The 17,832-nt window shown below is 44.4% G+C and overlaps 1 protein-coding gene across 1 annotated transcript in view; it reads right to left on the reverse strand.

Annotated features, from left to right (window-relative positions):
• Window positions 1-735: 735 nt before the first annotated feature.
• The window catches only part of MYH9 (myosin heavy chain 9), a 69,503-nt gene continuing 52,406 nt past the window's right edge, over window positions 736-17,832 (reverse strand). Inside the window, exons 19-41 of the mRNA XM_026052243.1 lie at window positions 16,871-17,031; window positions 16,001-16,109; window positions 14,920-15,051; window positions 14,481-14,687; window positions 13,850-13,987; window positions 13,230-13,353; window positions 12,248-12,419; window positions 11,455-11,667; window positions 10,857-11,001; window positions 10,133-10,339; window positions 9,941-10,045; window positions 8,681-8,833; window positions 8,040-8,288; window positions 7,497-7,709; window positions 6,636-6,848; window positions 6,136-6,297; window positions 5,284-5,412; window positions 4,873-4,961; window positions 4,548-4,671; window positions 3,272-3,480; window positions 2,735-2,843; window positions 2,260-2,432; window positions 736-2,094 (exon numbers count right to left, since the gene is read on the reverse strand). Of these exons, the coding sequence (XP_025908028.1) occupies window positions 1,977-2,094; window positions 2,260-2,432; window positions 2,735-2,843; window positions 3,272-3,480; window positions 4,548-4,671; window positions 4,873-4,961; window positions 5,284-5,412; window positions 6,136-6,297; window positions 6,636-6,848; window positions 7,497-7,709; window positions 8,040-8,288; window positions 8,681-8,833; window positions 9,941-10,045; window positions 10,133-10,339; window positions 10,857-11,001; window positions 11,455-11,667; window positions 12,248-12,419; window positions 13,230-13,353; window positions 13,850-13,987; window positions 14,481-14,687; window positions 14,920-15,051; window positions 16,001-16,109; window positions 16,871-17,031 (3,654 nt within the window). The 3' untranslated portion in view covers window positions 736-1,976. The remainder of the gene's footprint in view (window positions 2,095-2,259; window positions 2,433-2,734; window positions 2,844-3,271; window positions 3,481-4,547; window positions 4,672-4,872; window positions 4,962-5,283; window positions 5,413-6,135; window positions 6,298-6,635; window positions 6,849-7,496; window positions 7,710-8,039; window positions 8,289-8,680; window positions 8,834-9,940; window positions 10,046-10,132; window positions 10,340-10,856; window positions 11,002-11,454; window positions 11,668-12,247; window positions 12,420-13,229; window positions 13,354-13,849; window positions 13,988-14,480; window positions 14,688-14,919; window positions 15,052-16,000; window positions 16,110-16,870; window positions 17,032-17,832) is intronic.

The raw sequence follows: 17,832 nt of genomic DNA on the forward strand, positions 1-17,832 counted from the left end.
ACAGGAGCTGATGTTATGCTCTGCTTTGCTACTTGAGCACCTAGGACAATTTATTGTATTGGAAAAAATACAGCCACAAATTCCTTAGTTCCAGAGAAAACGCGACAAAAGTAGATTGAAAAGAGGAGAAAGGGGAAGACGACTGAAAKGAATTTTTGCTAATCCACTGCTTAGAAGTGACGTCTAGACATCTATTACTTCCTCTGTCACCTTTTACTTCTTAGTGGTGGAAGAAGAGGAAGGCAAAGGAAGACCAGGATCAGACCTAGCCCAGCTTTAACCCACAGCCTGGCGCTGCCGGCTGAGCGCTCCCGAGGGGCTGCGCCACCTTCCTCCTGAGCTCCCAGCGAGCGGAGCCGCAGCCGCCCCGGCGCCTCCCCCAGCTCCCAGCTCCATCTCAGCGCATCCCTGAGCTCCCGGCTCCGTCCCAGCGAGTCGCTGGCTCCGCTCCCGGAGCGGCCCGAGGCTCCCGCTCTGAGCCCGGCGCTGCTCCCTTCGGACGCGGCCCCACGGGCCTCCCTGCACCTGCGGAAGGCGGGAACAGCGATACAAGCACGCGGACTGCAGCACATGGATAATCTTTATTGGTAACATCAGTGGAGCACCAGTAAACCATTGCTGACTGTAGTGGTGACACACAGCTGAGGCACATGCTAAGGCACTTTTATTATATAAAAATTTTTTAATTTTTTTTTTATGACAGCAATTGGGACATAAGGCTCCTGCATTTAGAGCGCTCAGGCATACAGTATGGTGCTTCATATTTAATTATTTTTTACTTTGCTCATAAGTAGGTCTAAATGCAGCATATACAATACGGTTAAGAATAAAGGTAAATCCAGCAACCAGTGTACAGTGTAGAAAAGTAAAGACTATCTCTATATAACCATGGTCCCAATAGAAAGGCAGTGATAAAGACCTTTACTTTTTTCTTATTTACTTATTACGAGAGCTACRAAGGCCTTACATATATCTGTGCAGATTAAAGGGTTTTTAATATACTCTTAGTCAATGGTGCAGAATAACTAATCCCAACCCCTGGTTACAGAGCAGGTGCAAGAGGCTTGGACATGTCAATAAAAGAGGGATTTTCCCCTCCCCGTATCCCCACCTTCTGCCCATTACTCTTTAAAATTCCCCTAGATTCTGCCTATTACCATTAAATATATTTGGTCCCCCGGAGATTCTCAGACAAGCACAAGGACATTCTTCTGTCTCTCCTGCCTGTCACTAACTACTGGTCCACGCTACCTTGGACAAAACCGCTCAGAGGCAGAGACAATAACAGGACATCATTGCACTTCAGAGATCTGTCCAGATAATAAAAATGAGAGGAGAAGAAGGAAAAAGAAAAGACAACTTTGGCAAGTCCTCTGGGTGGCTGATCCTGAGAGAAGCTCCCTCCTCACCTCTCCCTGGAAACATGTGAAAGAAGAAAAGGGGAATTGCCATGGCCAAAGCACACCGTTATTCCTGAAGACTGCTCCCAAACCTCGTGGGTGGGCAGATGAAGAGAGGCAGAAGTCTGAGGTCACTGAACATGATTGCCAAAAGCAAACAAAGAGGGAAGGGAAAGAATACAGGAAGGTGCTTCCCTGCGGCTAGGATCTGAAGACAAAAAGGAGATTTACAGCAAAAAATAATCTTTCCCTAACCCTCCAATCTGTGTAAGGATTYACCCTGGCAGATATGGCACACACAGTTCTACAAGCCTCTGTAGTTGCCAAACTCTGCTGGTCAGATTTCAGAGCCCYGACTCTTTGGCATAAAATACGAAGAGGATTAGGAAATTGGAAAGAGGGGTAAGCTAGGAACACAGATGCCCAGTGGCTCCAGACACGCAGAGCTGGGTTTGCTGTGCAGATTCCCAGCTAATTTAGGAGGGGGTTTGCAGAAAGTCCAATGGAAGAGGGGAAGGTGAATGGGTCACTCCATTACATGTAACCTTACATGCAACCTGGGTCAAATGAGAGGGCTTATTCAGTAGCTTTGGCTTCACCAGCATCTGCCTTGCCATCCACTTCCTCATCGGAGCACTCTCCTGCACCCTTCCTGCCAATCCGACGCGTCACGACAAACGGCAAGTCCCCACGCCTGGAAAGGAAGGGACAGTCTGTCAGTAACCCAGGATTTCACTCTCCCCCAGGCAGAAAGGCTTTGGAGAAAGAAGCAAGTGCCTGGTCACACTCTTTGCTGCGAGCAAACGCTGTGAGCAGTTACAGCAGAGCTATGCTGGTCGCACAGAGGCTTCAGCCTTACCTGAGTTTGCTCTTGAGGGAGCTCACTTCTCTGTTCATTGCATCAGCTGTCTCAGTGGCATCCTCCAGCTCACGCTGCAGCTTCCTACGGGACGCGTTGGCTCGCTGCGCCTCCTCTTCAGCCTCCTCCAGCTGCCGCTTGAGCTGCTTCAGGCGCATGTTGGCCTTGTCCGCCTGCGTGCGCAAGGGGAGGCAGGTCAGCGTCCCCCAGGGTCACAGCCCTGGTAAGAGGCCACGTTCCTCAACAAGCTGCTGCTGCCCTTGCTGAGGGCGGCTGCCTGCGACTAGGCAGCTCCCAGCTCTCCCTTAGAAGCACAGTTCTCATCTCTATCACCTTRCAGTTAACACCGCGAGGGCGAAGGGCGAAAGGTTCATAGGGAGCTTAATTCTAGAGCCTTCTGAATGCAAATGACGCCTCGTTCACAGAGAGGAAATCCTCCCACCCATCAGAGCACTCCGTGGGTAACCGTACCCACCTGGTCTTTGTACTGCTCAGCGTTACGCCTCTCGTCATCCACCTGCAGCAAGATGTCCTTCAGCTTCTTCTCGGCACGACGCACCTGCTTGCTGACAGCCTGGCGCTCCCTGCACAGAAATACAGTCACGGCTAAGCCAAGAGATTGCCTATGYCCTCTGGTCCCCAATAACAACACCTGAAACAGGTTAAGTTAGAAACAAGTAAAATGCCAGTAGTCATAATAACTTAGAGGAAAGGGGATGGGAGAAAAGATTTTCCGGAAAGATCCGACCAGTCATACGGAGTCTGACTCTTCTTGAAGCTACTGAGGGACAGCAACACTGCATCACAACTGCATCTTTCCAAACGGTGCCGTTTGGGAGCAGTTAGCAGTCGGTACTATGAAAATGAGGGAGCTTTGTGAAGATTTTCCTTCTCTATACTCCCCRGTACGTAGGATGAAGCTCTCACTCATAGAAATCAGAATCTGTTTGGGATTTAACATCCCAGAGTGGGTAGAGGCTTATAATATAACACGAGTTTCTGACGGACGTACTTTGTCTCCATGTCCAACTGCTCCTCCAGCTGCGCTATCTTTGCCTCCAGGGCTGTGATGGTTGCCTTGTACTTGGACTTCACTGCGCTCTCCATCTCCTGGAGCTTGAGCTTGAGCTCCTTGTTCTGGCGCTCCATCTGCTGGCGAGCGTTCTCGTTCTTCTGCGCGTTGCTGCGCTCGGCATTCAGGTCTGCGTTCATCTGATCGATCTGAGGAGAGAAGAAGTGCTCAGCATGCTGAAAACAGCGGCCTGAAAGGGCTTCTCAGGCACCCGCTGACACGCAAAAGAAAAAATACCCAGCAGGTGAGCTGAAAGCCTGCAGCACTCAGATGCAGAAAGCATCTCTGTGTAGACAGCGACTTAAAACACCTCTCACAAACGTCTCATTTTACCCAGCTTTTCAAAGGTAATTCCTCGAACAACAAGTTTATCAAGCTCCTCTTATGGCTGGGTTTGCCAAGCACATACGACCCCCTCAGGGATGAAAGTCATGGCTTGACACTTAAGACAGTAATTATCAGTCCTAGTGGGCTGCTTCTATAGTGAAACCAGTGGTTCCCTGTGCTTCCCTAATTTATCATGCATTTGCTGTCTTTGTATTTGCACTACACAGAAGCAGCCTACAAGTACTGACTTTCCAAGATGAAAGAGCAAGACTCAATCTGTTTCTAAGCCAAGGCTGAGGCTGATAGTTCATCAAGTAGAGGATTGTTTTGGCCTACTGGAGTCAACAAACCGTTCTGGGAAGCCATCAGCCTGGCACTGTGGCTTCTGGGACCTAAGRAAACAACAGGCTTGACTCTCAAAGTCAGGCAGAAAAAATATACCACGGAACAGTCAGATAAAGATCATGCTTTCTATAGCAGCGTAACAAATTCCATATGGAATTCAGTCTGTTTGAAGAAGCATAAAACTGTCATAAAGTCATTTTCCATACCCGCTGTGGCACTGCTCAGCTTGCCAAGTTGGAAGAGCATGCTCTAGATCACATTTTGCATAATCCTTTAGGGCAGGCAAAGGGACACCAGGATTTTTTGCTAAATCCAGGAGATCGTTCCAGCTATGATTTCTCACAGGAGCCATTTACTACTCCGGGGTTCACAAGCAGTGAGTTATGAGCACTGGCAGCCCTCTCTGTTTTCTCTATGGCCGTGCTCAGGTGCTTTGCCTTGCTCATGTCTTTGAGCACTTGTGCACTGCACACAAAGCAGACTAGAGTTTGGTGGCCTGCACAGACTTGAGAGCCTCTCCAGCAGACCCAGCCTGAACAGGTACCTGAAGATTTGCCTTCTTGAGCCGGTCATTGATTATCTCTGTATTGCCCTGCTCCTCCTCCAGCTCCTCCTCCAGCTGAGCTATCCGGGCCTCCAGGCGTCTCTTCTCCTCCATGGCCAGCGCTCTACAGGACACAAGCATTAAAGTGGTGTTGGTGGCATTCGTGCCTTGGGGAAAACTTGTCACTTATAATTTTCCAAAATGAGCTCAATYTTTCACAAGAACAGAGGGTACTGCACAAATTGCAATCTATATAAAAATAACAGCCTACCAAGTATTTTCTCGGAGCAGCTCCTCCACCCTCGAGCAGGGGAGCATTACTCACCCTTTACCACTGTTGTTGGCAATCTCATCAGCCAGCTCATCCCTTTCTTGCTGGGCCTGGCGCTTGGCTCGCTCCGCGGCTGCAAGTTCCTGGAATGGAAACGAGACGGTCAGTGATGCAACAGGAAGCTACCAGCTAATGTAGAGCAGCAGAAGCAGATGATGTGACTGGTCTCTAGCTGATTTCAGACTTCACTATAAGACATAGACTGTTCTCCCCCTGCTCTACAGATTCCTTTGTTTTTCATCACTCCTATTACAGCTATCAAGAGAAGTCCAAATTCTACTGCTGAAAATAGATCTTGTGTTTGAGCAAAGCAAAACAAMAAAAAAAAGAAAGCTCAGACTGCTACCCTTAGCTTTTGGCCAAAGAAAATGATCAAACCCTTGACCTGCATGCATATTCCATTACCTCCTGCAGCTGGATCATCTCTGCCTCCATGCTCTTCAACTTCTTCTCATTCTCTTTAGCCTGTGCCAAGATCTCTTCTCTGGAAGTACGCGTGTCTTCCAGTTCCCTCATGTAATCCTTCAGTTGTGCCTGGAAAGGGAGAGGGGAAAAAAAAAGTTTCAGAGCACCCATGTGAACAGAGCTGTTTACTTTACAGGAAATGTGGAATAAAAATGGAAACAAGGACTTCATTAATATTTATCTAAAGTTTTTACAAATGTAGAAAGAAAGAGGAAATAAATAAAAGAGAGAATAAAGAAAAACAAAGAGAATAATCTTTTTTTCCATTTTGAAAGTACCAGGAAAAGCAGTAATRGGAGCAAATAGAGATGCTTAAATTGCAGACAACAAAACAAAACAAAACACCTCCTCAGACACTATGGAATAAAGTTTTCTAGTGAAGCACTGGAGTGGATTCCCTAGGGAGGATTTGGACACTTCCCTAAGAATAGAGCAGGTGAGTGCCTGTAGGAATGACACAGACATGGCAGAATTGTCTTGGGGCATGAGAAGGTTTAAATGATCTTTTCAAGTCCCTCTGGCTCTGCAGCTCCATAATTACTTCCAAAAGGACTGCCAGACGGCCAGGACTAGAGTGGACTTTCTCTACAGCTTGTCTCCCAGGGAATCAAACAGGCAGAGCAAGGATGAGATCGATATTTGACATGTTGATAAATCTTTCTGGCTAAATTGCCACAAGGCTCTCCTGCTCCTGTGTCACTGATGCAAGATTCCACCTCATGGGAACCGTGCATCTCATTTTCTCCCTACRGAAGTGCTTTGCACGGGCAAAAGTGACAACTTCTTCCCTACCTGCAGTCTGCGGAGCTGCTTGATGGCTTCTTCACGATTCTTGTTCGCAGTCTCTATGTGGCTCTCTATGTCCTTCAAGTCCATCTCTAGCTTCTTCYTGGCAGCCACAGCAATAGAACGCTGCTTTCTCTCATCTTCCAATTCTGCCTCCATTTCCCGCACCTGTGTGGAGAAATAGGGTATCAGAGCATCAGCCCCTTCATTTCCCAGCAGGATGTGAAAGCTGGCTGCTAAGTGCAAGCGTGTGACTTGTTTTTACTTCTTCTGATGTGGTGGATGGGATGAATATTTCTTATTGATAAAGCCACATGGGTTCCTTTGATGGAAAGTCTGTCCAGAGAATCATGCATACAAGGGAATATGTCTTGAAAGCCTTGCAACACTGCCTGGGAAGTTTCTATTACCAAGCATCTTTGGATTGGCCCTGTCCACCTAAGCATCTTTGGACACAAGCTCTGATATGTGCAGGAAACTCTCGGTATTCATGAAGCAATTCTTACTTGTCTRATCAGCTGTTTCCTCTTCTCTTCGTTCTGTTCATCACGCCCCTGGAGATCTCGGTCAAACTGCGCCTTCATGGCCTGCTGGTTCACCTCTAGCCGCAGTTTGGCATCCTCTGTGGCCTGCAGTTCATCCTCCAGCTCTTCCAGCTGTGTCTTCATCTCCTCCACCTGCTGCTCCAGGGCTCGCTTAGCCTTCTCCAGCTCATGGACCTACAGCACATCGGTACACATTAGGTTTCCTCAAAGAATGAAAGTAATTTCACTTATCTTAAGAGCAAAAGATTCTGGGAAAAGACACTCACATAAGATAGGACAGAAGGACACTACATCTAGTTCTTGTATTGGCAAGTGTAGTGATACCCCCAAAGTCAACAGGTTATATACTTCCGAGCTATTTGAATCTAGCTTACTTTTTAGCTCTGGTAATGTACATGGGGTAAGAGAACAGGAGGGAAGAAAGCATTTTTAGCCAAACTCTGACCTACCGAAGACTTATCAGAGCTGGATACCTCTGATTCTGGCAGAAGGCATGAAAAATTTACCCTTTGATTTTTTTTTTTTCTCTCCTGCTAACACAATCTTTTCTGTTTTGGAATCCTGGGTTACTATTTCCCATTGTCTAGATACTCCTTGATATTTTACACACAAAACTTGCATTATGCCCTTTCCTCTTCTGCAGCTGCACTAGGTTTTTGCAGTAACAAAAACATTACAGCACTCCTAAAACTCATTAATGTTTTCACTTTTTCTAGCTATATTAATCTGKGTCTTCACAGTGGTAGAGGCCTTTTGCAGTATTTTGCTAACAGTATCACTTGTCTGCTATTTCCTGCCCTATTGTTTTGATTTCACACTTACGCTTTTCCCAACATCATCCTTGGAACTCATCAGGTCTTCCATCTCTGCACGGAACTGCTTATTGACTCGTTCCAGCTCAGCCTTCTCCTCTATGGCTTCTTCCAGGGCTCTGGCCAGCGACAAGGCCTTAGTCTCCTTCTCACGGGCTTCTGCCTCAGCACGGTCCCGCTCTTCGGCGTACTTGGCAGAGATGTTCTTCTCCTCTGCCAAAAGCTACAAGAGAACAGCAGTGGCATCCTAAGAAATCACCAGCAAGCTCTTTACAAGCTAAACATGCATCTTGCATGTTAGTGCCTTCTTAGTAGCATTCTGCTTTGGTATGAGGAACTAAGAAAACACAGCTTCAAAGAATGAAGCATGTCACCACCGCACGAAACCTCATCGGCATGGAACAGAATGCTCAACRGCAATTTGTTTCTCTACCTTACATGCCATGCCTCCATTCAGAAAGAAATATGAATGCTCCATGCATCAGCACTGAGATGTTCTATTAGGCAGACCTGGCAAGGAGGATGCAGCTACTGAACTTGCTCTCAGCCATACCTGATCAAACTTCTTCTGCTTCTTCTCCAGATTGGAAACTGTCTGCCGCTGATGATCCAGGTCCACAGTGATGTCATCCAGCTCTTGCTGCAGGCGAGTCTTCGTTTTTTCCAGCTTGTCATATGCAGCTGCCTTCTCCTCATAACGTTGGCTCAAGCCCTCCAAGTCTTTCTGCAACTTCTTCCTGGCTTCCTCTGCTAATTCAAGGCAGCCCACACCATCATCCATTTTCTTCTTTGCATCTATCGCCTGAAGGACAGATATCACAGGTTAAGCCAAGCCACACGTAACACTCAACACTGCTTGTTGGCACCAGAACTGCTGAGGAATGTGTATGTAGTATGCTCAGTTCTGCAGCAATTACTTCAGTCAGACTTAGAAACAGTGGGATAAATACAATAATATTATTTTGGAGTAATGTGGTATCTATGAATTCCTACAGGAGTTCCTGGATAGAAATCTAAGTGTATGCGTTTGATTATCAGGGGCCTAATCACTTTCTCCCACCCAGGTCATCAGGATCAGCCTTTCCCAGGAAAGGTTCTGTTTCTAGAAGTCAATTCTGCATTTAGTCTTTACTTCCTTCAAGTCAAAAGTAGACTGTAACACTTCTCTTAATTTGTGAGATGCACATTCTGTACCTGTTGCTGAAGAACAGAGATCTGTTTCTCCAGGTTTCTCTTTGCCTCTTCCTCTTCTTCTAGCTGCTCTTTGAAACTGTTCTTCTCATCCTCCATCTGCTTCAGCTTAGTGCTGAGGCTCAGTTTTTGGCGGGTTTCCTCCTGCAGCAGCTCCTACAAAAAAAAGCACCCCCAGGGGAATTCAATACCTTTCCTTCATATTAAAGACTAAAAATCTTCACTCATTCCCTCCAGGATGGAGCCTTTTGGAATTACACATGCAACTTATTTCACATGTAAGACACAGCACAGACAAACAGAATATCCAGAGGGTCCTATTCTCTACTAAACTCCCATGATTACTGACTGCTTCTTTGCTACACAAGAACTGTCTCCTGGTTTTCTGTGCAGTCACTTCACAGTTCCACTCTTTCTGGAGTTCTCTTTTGAGTTGCACACAAGGCATTAAAACTTCTGCTACCATATGACTGTACTTTGCCATGTGATCTTTTCATATTCGAGTATCAAAGAAGCAGGCAACGGGCTGACGTGATTTAGCACAGTTAGTAACAGCTATTGCACTTCTCAGCTAAAGAATTCTAGAGTTCTTAGTGGATTTTAAGACACTGCCATTCACTAGCTTGGGCCAGCTGCAGTAATTGTACTGAACGACCTATGGAGATTGGCACATGCAGCTTTTAAACCAATGCATAATTTTTGTGTTGTGCGTTATTTTTGACTCTGCTTTTTGAAAAACAGCCTGAGTAGGCAGAACATCAATGACAGTTCAAGGCTGATTTGTCAAGCCCCCATTCCAGTATTCTGCTTGGTACTCGGTACTTGTCCAAAAGGCTCAGTTCCAGTAAATGGGCATATAAGCATATGACATAGAAGACTAAACAAGATTTTTCCCAGGAGGGTGCGGAGAGGCAGAAGTTAAAGACAGCTTTATTCAAAGTGACAAAAAAAAAGTTTGTTTGAGATCATCATAGTCAACATACAAGAACCTAGCATTGCAAATTGCTTCTGGCATTAAATAGCTTGCAAGCAGAAAGGCAACTTAAGATATGTAAGACAGGAGAAATTCCATATGATCTGCATACTGAGGAAGCAGGAGGAAGATACATGCAGTAGAGCACYTTAGATACATAGCCAGAGCCAAACCTTAGCAGGGCTTTATAACCAGCATTTAATGATATGCACAGGGCTTTCTCACTTCAAGCTTTTGGAAGAGCCACTTGATACAATACAGAAGGTCGTCTTAGCTTCCCAAGCTCTCACCTGTGCATCCTGAAGCTGTGACTCCAGAGCAGAGAAGTCCTTTGCTAATTTGATTGATTTGCTGTCAGACTGGTTGAGAAGGCCTGTGACATTGTCCAGCTCAACCTGAAGGAGACATCAATGTATGTCAGTTATTAACCACCTTCTCTCCACCCCTGGGCTGAACAATAGGCTAAGACACTTGCCACTCACCTGCAGTTTGTTGACCCTCTCTGCCAGTTCTGTCTTTACTCTTTCACCTTCCGTAAATTTCACCTGCAGCTCTTGGAGTTGGGCATCGACTTTTTTCCGCTTGTGCTCGGCATCGCCTTTGCCCTGCAGCAGCACCTTCACCTCGTTGGACAGCTCTGCCCTCTCACTCTCTAGAGCTTGCTTTGCTTTTTCAAGATTTGCTTTCACCTGGGGAGAGGTGGGGGAAACACAGATTTTAGATATGGCATGATACTTTTGTGTTTTTATTCCAACAAGCAAGCAAATGGTGCCCATTTCACAGCCGAATCTCAGACTGCTTACACAGAAAAGCTGATTTGAACAGCCGGTCACTGACAAGCAGAAGAAGACAATAACAATTGGGGGAGAAAATAACACAAGGCACAGTCTTGTACCATCAGATTTTCAAGTTAAAGGTCGCACAGGTCAGCAAGCGCTAGTAGTGGAAAGAACCAGACAGCATCACAGCTATGTAACAGATACTTTATGGGGRAAAAAAAAAAGAAGGCTAATATTAAAAGCAACTGGGTATATGATTCACAGTGCAAGATGATCTACCRAGGGAGGAAGAAGCCTTGAATCAGAAGCCTAAAGCAGGCAGCACTTCATATTCTTCTGCAGCTTTAAGCCCTGGCCACCACCGTAGAGCAACTATCGCTCCAGACAGAGYGCCCGATTTGGCCTTATGTTTCCTGCTCCAACATACCCGTTTGGTTTGTTCCAGCTGCTCTGCAAGCTCCTCAATAGCTTGTGAATGTTTCTGCCTCATCTCTTGGATTTGAGCTTCGTGGGTCTTTGCCTCATCCTCAAGGGTTTTTTTCAAAACCGTTACTTCTTGCTCTCGTTTTGACCTGTAAGAGTCAGAGTTTCGATATAGATGCTGAGGGCCGAATCAAATAGACAGACATATCCACCAGCAGTGAATATAGCTGATGCAGAAAAATGTCAAGGCCCACAATCTATAAGGACACTCTTCAAAATTAGAACTTAGCTTCTCAAGTTTGAAGATTGCAAGCACAAGGTCACATCATTATTTTCAGCCTAAGAATTAAGCTGTTTGAAAGCAGTAATGTTTCAGAGGTATCAACACCACTGCGATTAGGGAACAGATCATCTTTTATACATCAAGTGGGGGAATGCMGTCTTAAGTGCAGGCTCCACACTAGCTCGTGTGTAGTCAGCGAAGCTGCTAACCAGCCTATTCTGATAAAGACTTGCTTTARTAAGAGACTGGATGCAGCAACATGCATTTAAAAAATAAAACCAAGCAAACAAGGCTGATTGCCTCTAGATGCTGGAATTACCTGAGCTCCTGTTGAGCAGCTGTAGAATCTAGTGTGTCTTCTAGCTCTGTTTTCAGGGCCTCCAGCTCCTCTCCCAGATCCCGCTTCTGTTTTTCGGCTTTGTTCCTGAACGCTCTCTCTGATTCCAGATCTTCTTGCAGCTCAGTGATCTGGGATTCCAGCTCCCGGATCTTTTTCAGGGCCATGTTTTTCTGAGCTGCCTCCTCTTCCACCCTGTGTTCAACATAGACTTCTGGTCAGAGCAAGAYTTAAACCACATGTAAATTAAAACTATATCTCCTGCCAGGAATGATCAAGCAAAAATGCTGGTAAAGATCAGTTCTGCAAGACTTTGTTCAAACTCTGATCCACAGATCATCTACATATTCTTTCCCCCAGGACTTGAGAAGGCAAGTTTACCTACCTTAAAGTAGGTAACAGACAGACCGACAGCAGAAGAATGCAGAACAGAAAGCATCATTTTACACTGGAAATTGCACACTTGACTGAATAAACAAATACAGAAACTCAGAAACATAGAAAGARACAGTGTGCCGGGGCTATTTCTTAACCCCTCTGAAATCTTGYTGTTTCAGTGAAATGTATGCAGTGCAATTAATGTTCATAGCCTAGTTCTGTATAGAGAATACAGCGGCAGGCAGCAGCCAAAGACCTCTGCTGCTGTGTACACGGATCATTTACTCAACAGACCTAAACACAACGGCCAGAAATTCCATTGGATCCTCCAAGCTAAATGACACAAGACAAGAAGAAATATTTCCTCATCTGGTGGTCCCAGAGGTTTGATTCTTACCTAGCTAAGGCTGCCTGGAGCTCCTCCTCCTTCTTGGCCAGCTGCATTTTGAGTTCCGCAATCTGAGCCTGCAGCTCAGCAATCTGGTCATGTAGGTCACTGGAGTCTCCCTCAAGCTTCCTGCGAGTCTTTTCCAATTCTTGCCTCTGCTTCTCTTCACGTCGCAGACGTTCTGCAGGAGACAGGGACACAGCAGTTAGCAAGGATGAACATCTTCAGAGAACACTGCGCAAGACTTTTTAGCAGGGAAATAAAGCAATCTAAGTAATAGTATCTCAYAGTATCTGAGCAGTAACAACTGTCCAAACAGCACTTCGAGTGCTGAATTTTATTTTGTCAAGATCTGTGCATGCAGCTGAACCTATGTTTTGTCTCAAACAAGATCTGGGCAATGCCCATCTCCTTCATCTGTCAGTCAACCCTCTTCACTGTAAAAGAATAAACAACCAGCACAATCCCAGTCCCTCCAAACCACACCACAGAGGCACATGCACTCGATTAAATGATGCTGGATACAAGATCCTCTCTCTCCTTATGGAAAGGGAACAAGCTGACTCCTGCTGTGCTACCCAGGCCACCCTCAGGATGAAATGCCCACAGCTYGAGTTATAAAGAACTCATGCAAACAGAAAATCAGAAACTGAACTAACCCTGGCAGATTGATGCCACTGGAAGTAGAAAGGTGAAGATACTTCCAATGCAGGAAGAGAAAGAGACCCAGCCTGCCGCCTCCATTGGCCTGCTGCTTTGGATAGGATTTTTATTTAGAGCAAGGGCTCAGCTGACAAGCCACATAACCTTCAGCCACACACTGAACAACTCTATTAAACCRATCAATAACATACACACTACATCACTAGTTTTTAACCCCTTAGCAACAAGAGCAAGTCTAAAGCTCTGGAAATGGAATTGATATTCAACAAATATTAAGAGGAAGTCATSTAACACTGTGTAAATGAGTCCCTTGCAGGATCCTTTATACCTTCCAGATCTGTGATCATGGCTTCATGCTTGTTCTTGAGTTTGGCTAAACTCTTTGATTTCTCCTCTTCTTCTGTTAGGTTGGTTGTAAATTCAGACATTCTGTCTTCCAAGAGTTTCTTTTCCTGAAGAATTAAGAAGACAGTGTCAAAGCAGTTGTAAGATTATAGGAGATTTTTCAGAGATGGCCACACTTAAAGATGTACATATGATGAGTGCCTACTTCTGCTACAAGGAAATCCAGAAGGCAAGAAAAGTTTTCAAGATTCTATTCAGCATTCAAATAACTGGTTACTTAAAAGATTTGTATTTGATAGTCCTTTAAAACTGTAAGGAAAATCTGTTCATGAAGTAACTGGACCCTGTTTGGTGTAACAATGTAACAGCAAAGACTTGCTCAAGGTTTGTTATTTAGTCAAGGCTGTATAAATACCACACGATACTGGCTCGCAAAGTATATAGGTTGGCAGTTAATTTCATGACTAAGTTCAGGTCAGAGCTGCTCACTTGATTAATTTGTAAGCTCTCCATAACACAGGACACCCCAGYCTTGGTTAAGTGGCTCCACAGGAGAGGACCCTGAACGTCTTTAGTTGGCATAGGGAGCTGTGTGAGTCTTACCTTGGCCAATTTGAGATTCTGATCTTCCAAAACTATCACATCTTCTTCCAATTTCTTCAGTTTGGCCTCTGTGGTAACTTTTTCTAGCTGCAACTTCTGTCTTGCGCTTTCCTCTTCTTCAAGCTGCTCCTCTAGTTCCTTCACAACACGCACATAAAACCACGACATTTGTYAGTGCTGCTCATCGAGCAGTGCAACAGCCCAGTACCAACACTAGAACTTGGAGTGCATTTCTAGCCCTTCTTCAGAGGAATATTATCACTTTCTAGAAGCAACTTTTTGTGCCAAGGCAGTGCACTGYGCTGAGTTCTTACAGTAAAATTTTCTAGAAGAATAAAAAATAGCATTTTTCAAAGGTTGCTACCATTCCCAAAACACTTCATTTAAGCAATGTCATGTCCAATTATTTGACATGCAATCATAACTTTCATCTTTGAGAATGGAACAGCCTATTCAAGAGGTCCCTCTGAGCACCTCTGGTTCACCACCAGTATTACTGTGTTCTATTGCTATTTCACAGGTAGAATTTCTATGCTACTTTTTCATTCTCTCCTGTTGCCCTCCCAGCTCAGATGAAAGGATTGCTCTCTAACCCTTGGCACCAACTTTACTGACACTCCTAAAGCATTACCTGAATGTTCTGCTGCATTTTCTTCTTTTCAGCTTGCAGATGCTGACACCGTTCCTCCTCCTCCTCCACCCTGGCCTCAAGATCATGACAGATCTCCTCTAGCTCTTGCTTTTTGGCTGTAAGGCGAGCTCTGATCTCCTCAGCTTCAGCGCACAGTTCGGTTTCTGCTTGCAGTTGTTCCTGAAGCTGCATCTTCTCTGCCATTAACTGCATTAGATACAAACCCAGAATTTGCCATAAGCTCCAATTCACCAAAGCATTTTCTGTGGTAACTGGCGTTATCTTGCTCCCATGTTCTGCAGTTATAATCTTAGTCATGGCAGCAGCCTCCTGCTGCTAATCAAAAGCTATCTATCAGATCACTAACAGAAAGGAAGAGCCTTCAAGCAGTTGACTAGGTGAAGAAAGAGAGTATTATGCACAAGATGTGCCACTTCACCTGAGCCTGGAAGGTCTCCATCTCAGTCAGCCTGTTTTCTGCAGCTAGCTGCTTCTCCTTGACCTTCATCAGTTCTTCTTCCTTGGCCATCATCTCCTCTTCCTGCCTGCTTACTTGCAAAAGAGGTTTTACCTGCAGGGGAAACCAAAGCAATTGGACAAGTGTAAGAAAAGAAAAAATAACACGGAGAGACACTCTTGTACTTGGTGAGCATCTGATAAAACAACACTTGATCAGCATCACATCTAAATGAATGGCCAATTGCCAAGAGTTTTGCTGTGAACACTAGTAGAATTGTCGGGGACTTGATACAGYCTCCTCTGCCAGTAAGACTGTCTGCCTGCCCGTTCTCTCCTTCTGGTTGGGATTCCTCAGGAAACAGATGGGTAAATTTCAGAACCCTTGAGGAAGAGGCACCAAATAGTAGCAGTAAGAGAGTAAAAATGTTGTTGTACAGTGGGGCAGTACACTGGAGGACAAGTAAACGAAACCCAAATACCAGCACACTCTCTGCTCCCATATATTAAAACATATATATATTTTTATATATATATATATATATGATTTAGATGAAAAGTCTCACTTCTACAATTAAAAAGCAAGAAATTTAAAAGACTGTATTTGTATGTGTTCACTGTCTTTAGAAAGGTAAAAGATTTAAAAATCTAATAGTAAAATCAGATTTTAGTGCTTTTCCTKTGCTCTTACAGATTCAGAGGAAAAGACAATCCCCTCCCATGTAAACAATCTCTGCCTTACAAAACTGACTCTTTGAAAAGCCTAGCAAGCAGCTTTTCAAAGTGCCACCACCAAAGCAAGCCATTTTTTTTCTAGGCTTAAGATACTAAATGATGCTTTTCCACAGCACTAATTGCACACAGCCTTGCACTGGGATTATACAGGCACACAACATAGCTGTAAAATATCGTCTCAGCTTATGATATTCTCCACCTAAACGAATCAAATGGGTAGCTGCAAGCCAGTTCTGTTGCAAAAGAAGCATTCTTTACTCTGTTTTAGGATAAGAAGCTGAAAATGCAACCAGAGATACTTTGCCAAAATTGCAAAGGGAAAACAGTACCTTGGTGAACAACCTCCACCACTGCCAGTTCCTCAGTTTTAAATAGGCAGCACAGTTTCTCTGAAGCACTTTCATGGCTGTCAATTGCTGCTGGCGCTTGGCAAAGGCTCTGTAAAAGAAGTGAAGGTCAGACAACAAAGCAAGCCACATTTGCACACAATTCCCTCCATCAAACCCTTTTTCTTAGATACCTGTGAGTTTTATTCTTAGAAGGTCACCTCCTAAAAATTAGAGCAAAATTTCTAGTCAACATCCTCTAGCCTTTTAAGTCTTCTATTTTTCAGGTAATGTTGGTTACCTCTTCCTTTTTTTACTTTCTTCTTTATTTAATAATATTTTTCCCTAATGTCTTCTAATATAGAAAGCCTCACTATATATTATTTTACACAAGGTCATTTGAAACAGAAAGGTATATTTTCCTGTCAGTCAATTTGACAGATGCTTCTGTTGTTTTTAGGATGTGCCATTTGCAGTACTATTCAGTAGTTTGAGAGAGATACTACATCCCCAATCAGCACTGTACTAAGACGTTTTTATTTTCACAACTGCAGTTTGGAGCTCTTCCATGCAAAAACCCTGACTGTAATACAGAGCTCCTACACAGAGGAATAGACTTCATGGCCCTGGTAGTGCATGGGGTAGCAGCAGCAGTACACAGTTTTTCTGCATGAGCACAAAGTCAAGCATTGCAGCTATCAGAAAACCCTAAGACAACTATTAGTTGTTACATACAAAGAAGGAATTATGGCCTTTCTGAAATAAGATTATAAGTAAAAAAATCCAATACTAGACACCTTTTTTTGAAAACCTTGTACCTCAGTGAGAGGAGTATGCATGTGTATATTGTACATTACAGAATATGGTGCTTACTTTCTGGCCAGGTAGCCTCTGCAGCACGCTTGGAAGCCAATAATGACATCTGTGATCTTCAGGTCTCTCTCTTCTTCAAGATGAGCAAGGACTCCAGCTCTGAAAAACACTTTGCTCTGTCCAATTCGATAAAGGTTGGAATCCAGCTCCAATGCTTTGATCTAAAATGAGACAAGGAGAAGAATATAACTCATATAAAGATTGCTTCATGTGAAGCATCACAAAATTTATCTGTCTCTCATGGCTACAAAATACCCCTTAGGTCCCAAAAGGGCCCTGTCCCAATTAGAGCAGCTGGAGCTCACTCAAGCACAGCAGGAGATGGAGGCAGCAAAGGACAGAAAATATGATAGAAAGTGCTGTTTAATGCAGCATCACGTCAAGTACTCAGAACTACAAGGCTACTCTGAGAAACATGCATCTGCTCTCAATGTCTCAGCCATCTTTTTCCTTTCCTAAAGGGAAAATCTTCTGTTGATCCTATTTAATTTTTCTTTTCCTTTGCCAGAAAAAAAGTACCCCAGCCAGTTTTCCCTTCATTTAAAGAATTTGTTATCGATACTTATACCAGTTAAGAAGAAGAAGGTATACTGCTTCAAGGATAAAAAAGAAGCCTTTACAGTCAATTTCAATTCAACTTCTCTGCATCTTAAAGCAAAAGCTTTCCTGTCAAAGGAGGCAATTCTGCAGAAATTAACTGGAGTCTTCACTGAAAGTGCTTGTCATCAGCAGGCTATTCCTAAGAGCTTGCCTTGAAACCCCTATTTCAAGCATGCACCACAGACAATGTTCATGCCTCTCAACATTTTGATTCTATTAGTACTGCTAGCATTTCAAAGTGTACACATCTGTGGAAAATAAAAGATTCTCTTTGTCTAGTATTATTGAGCCTCATACGAGCCAATTGCCTACAACCATGAAGCCCTGGCACACCTTTTTGCATCCTCCTTCTCCCTGACAAA

Source organism: Nothoprocta perdicaria, unplaced genomic scaffold (assembly GCF_003342845.1).
Source record: "Nothoprocta perdicaria isolate Ctin4 unplaced genomic scaffold, notPer1 scaffold_86, whole genome shotgun sequence".
NCBI classification, from domain to species: Eukaryota; Metazoa; Chordata; class Aves; order Tinamiformes; family Tinamidae; genus Nothoprocta; species Nothoprocta perdicaria.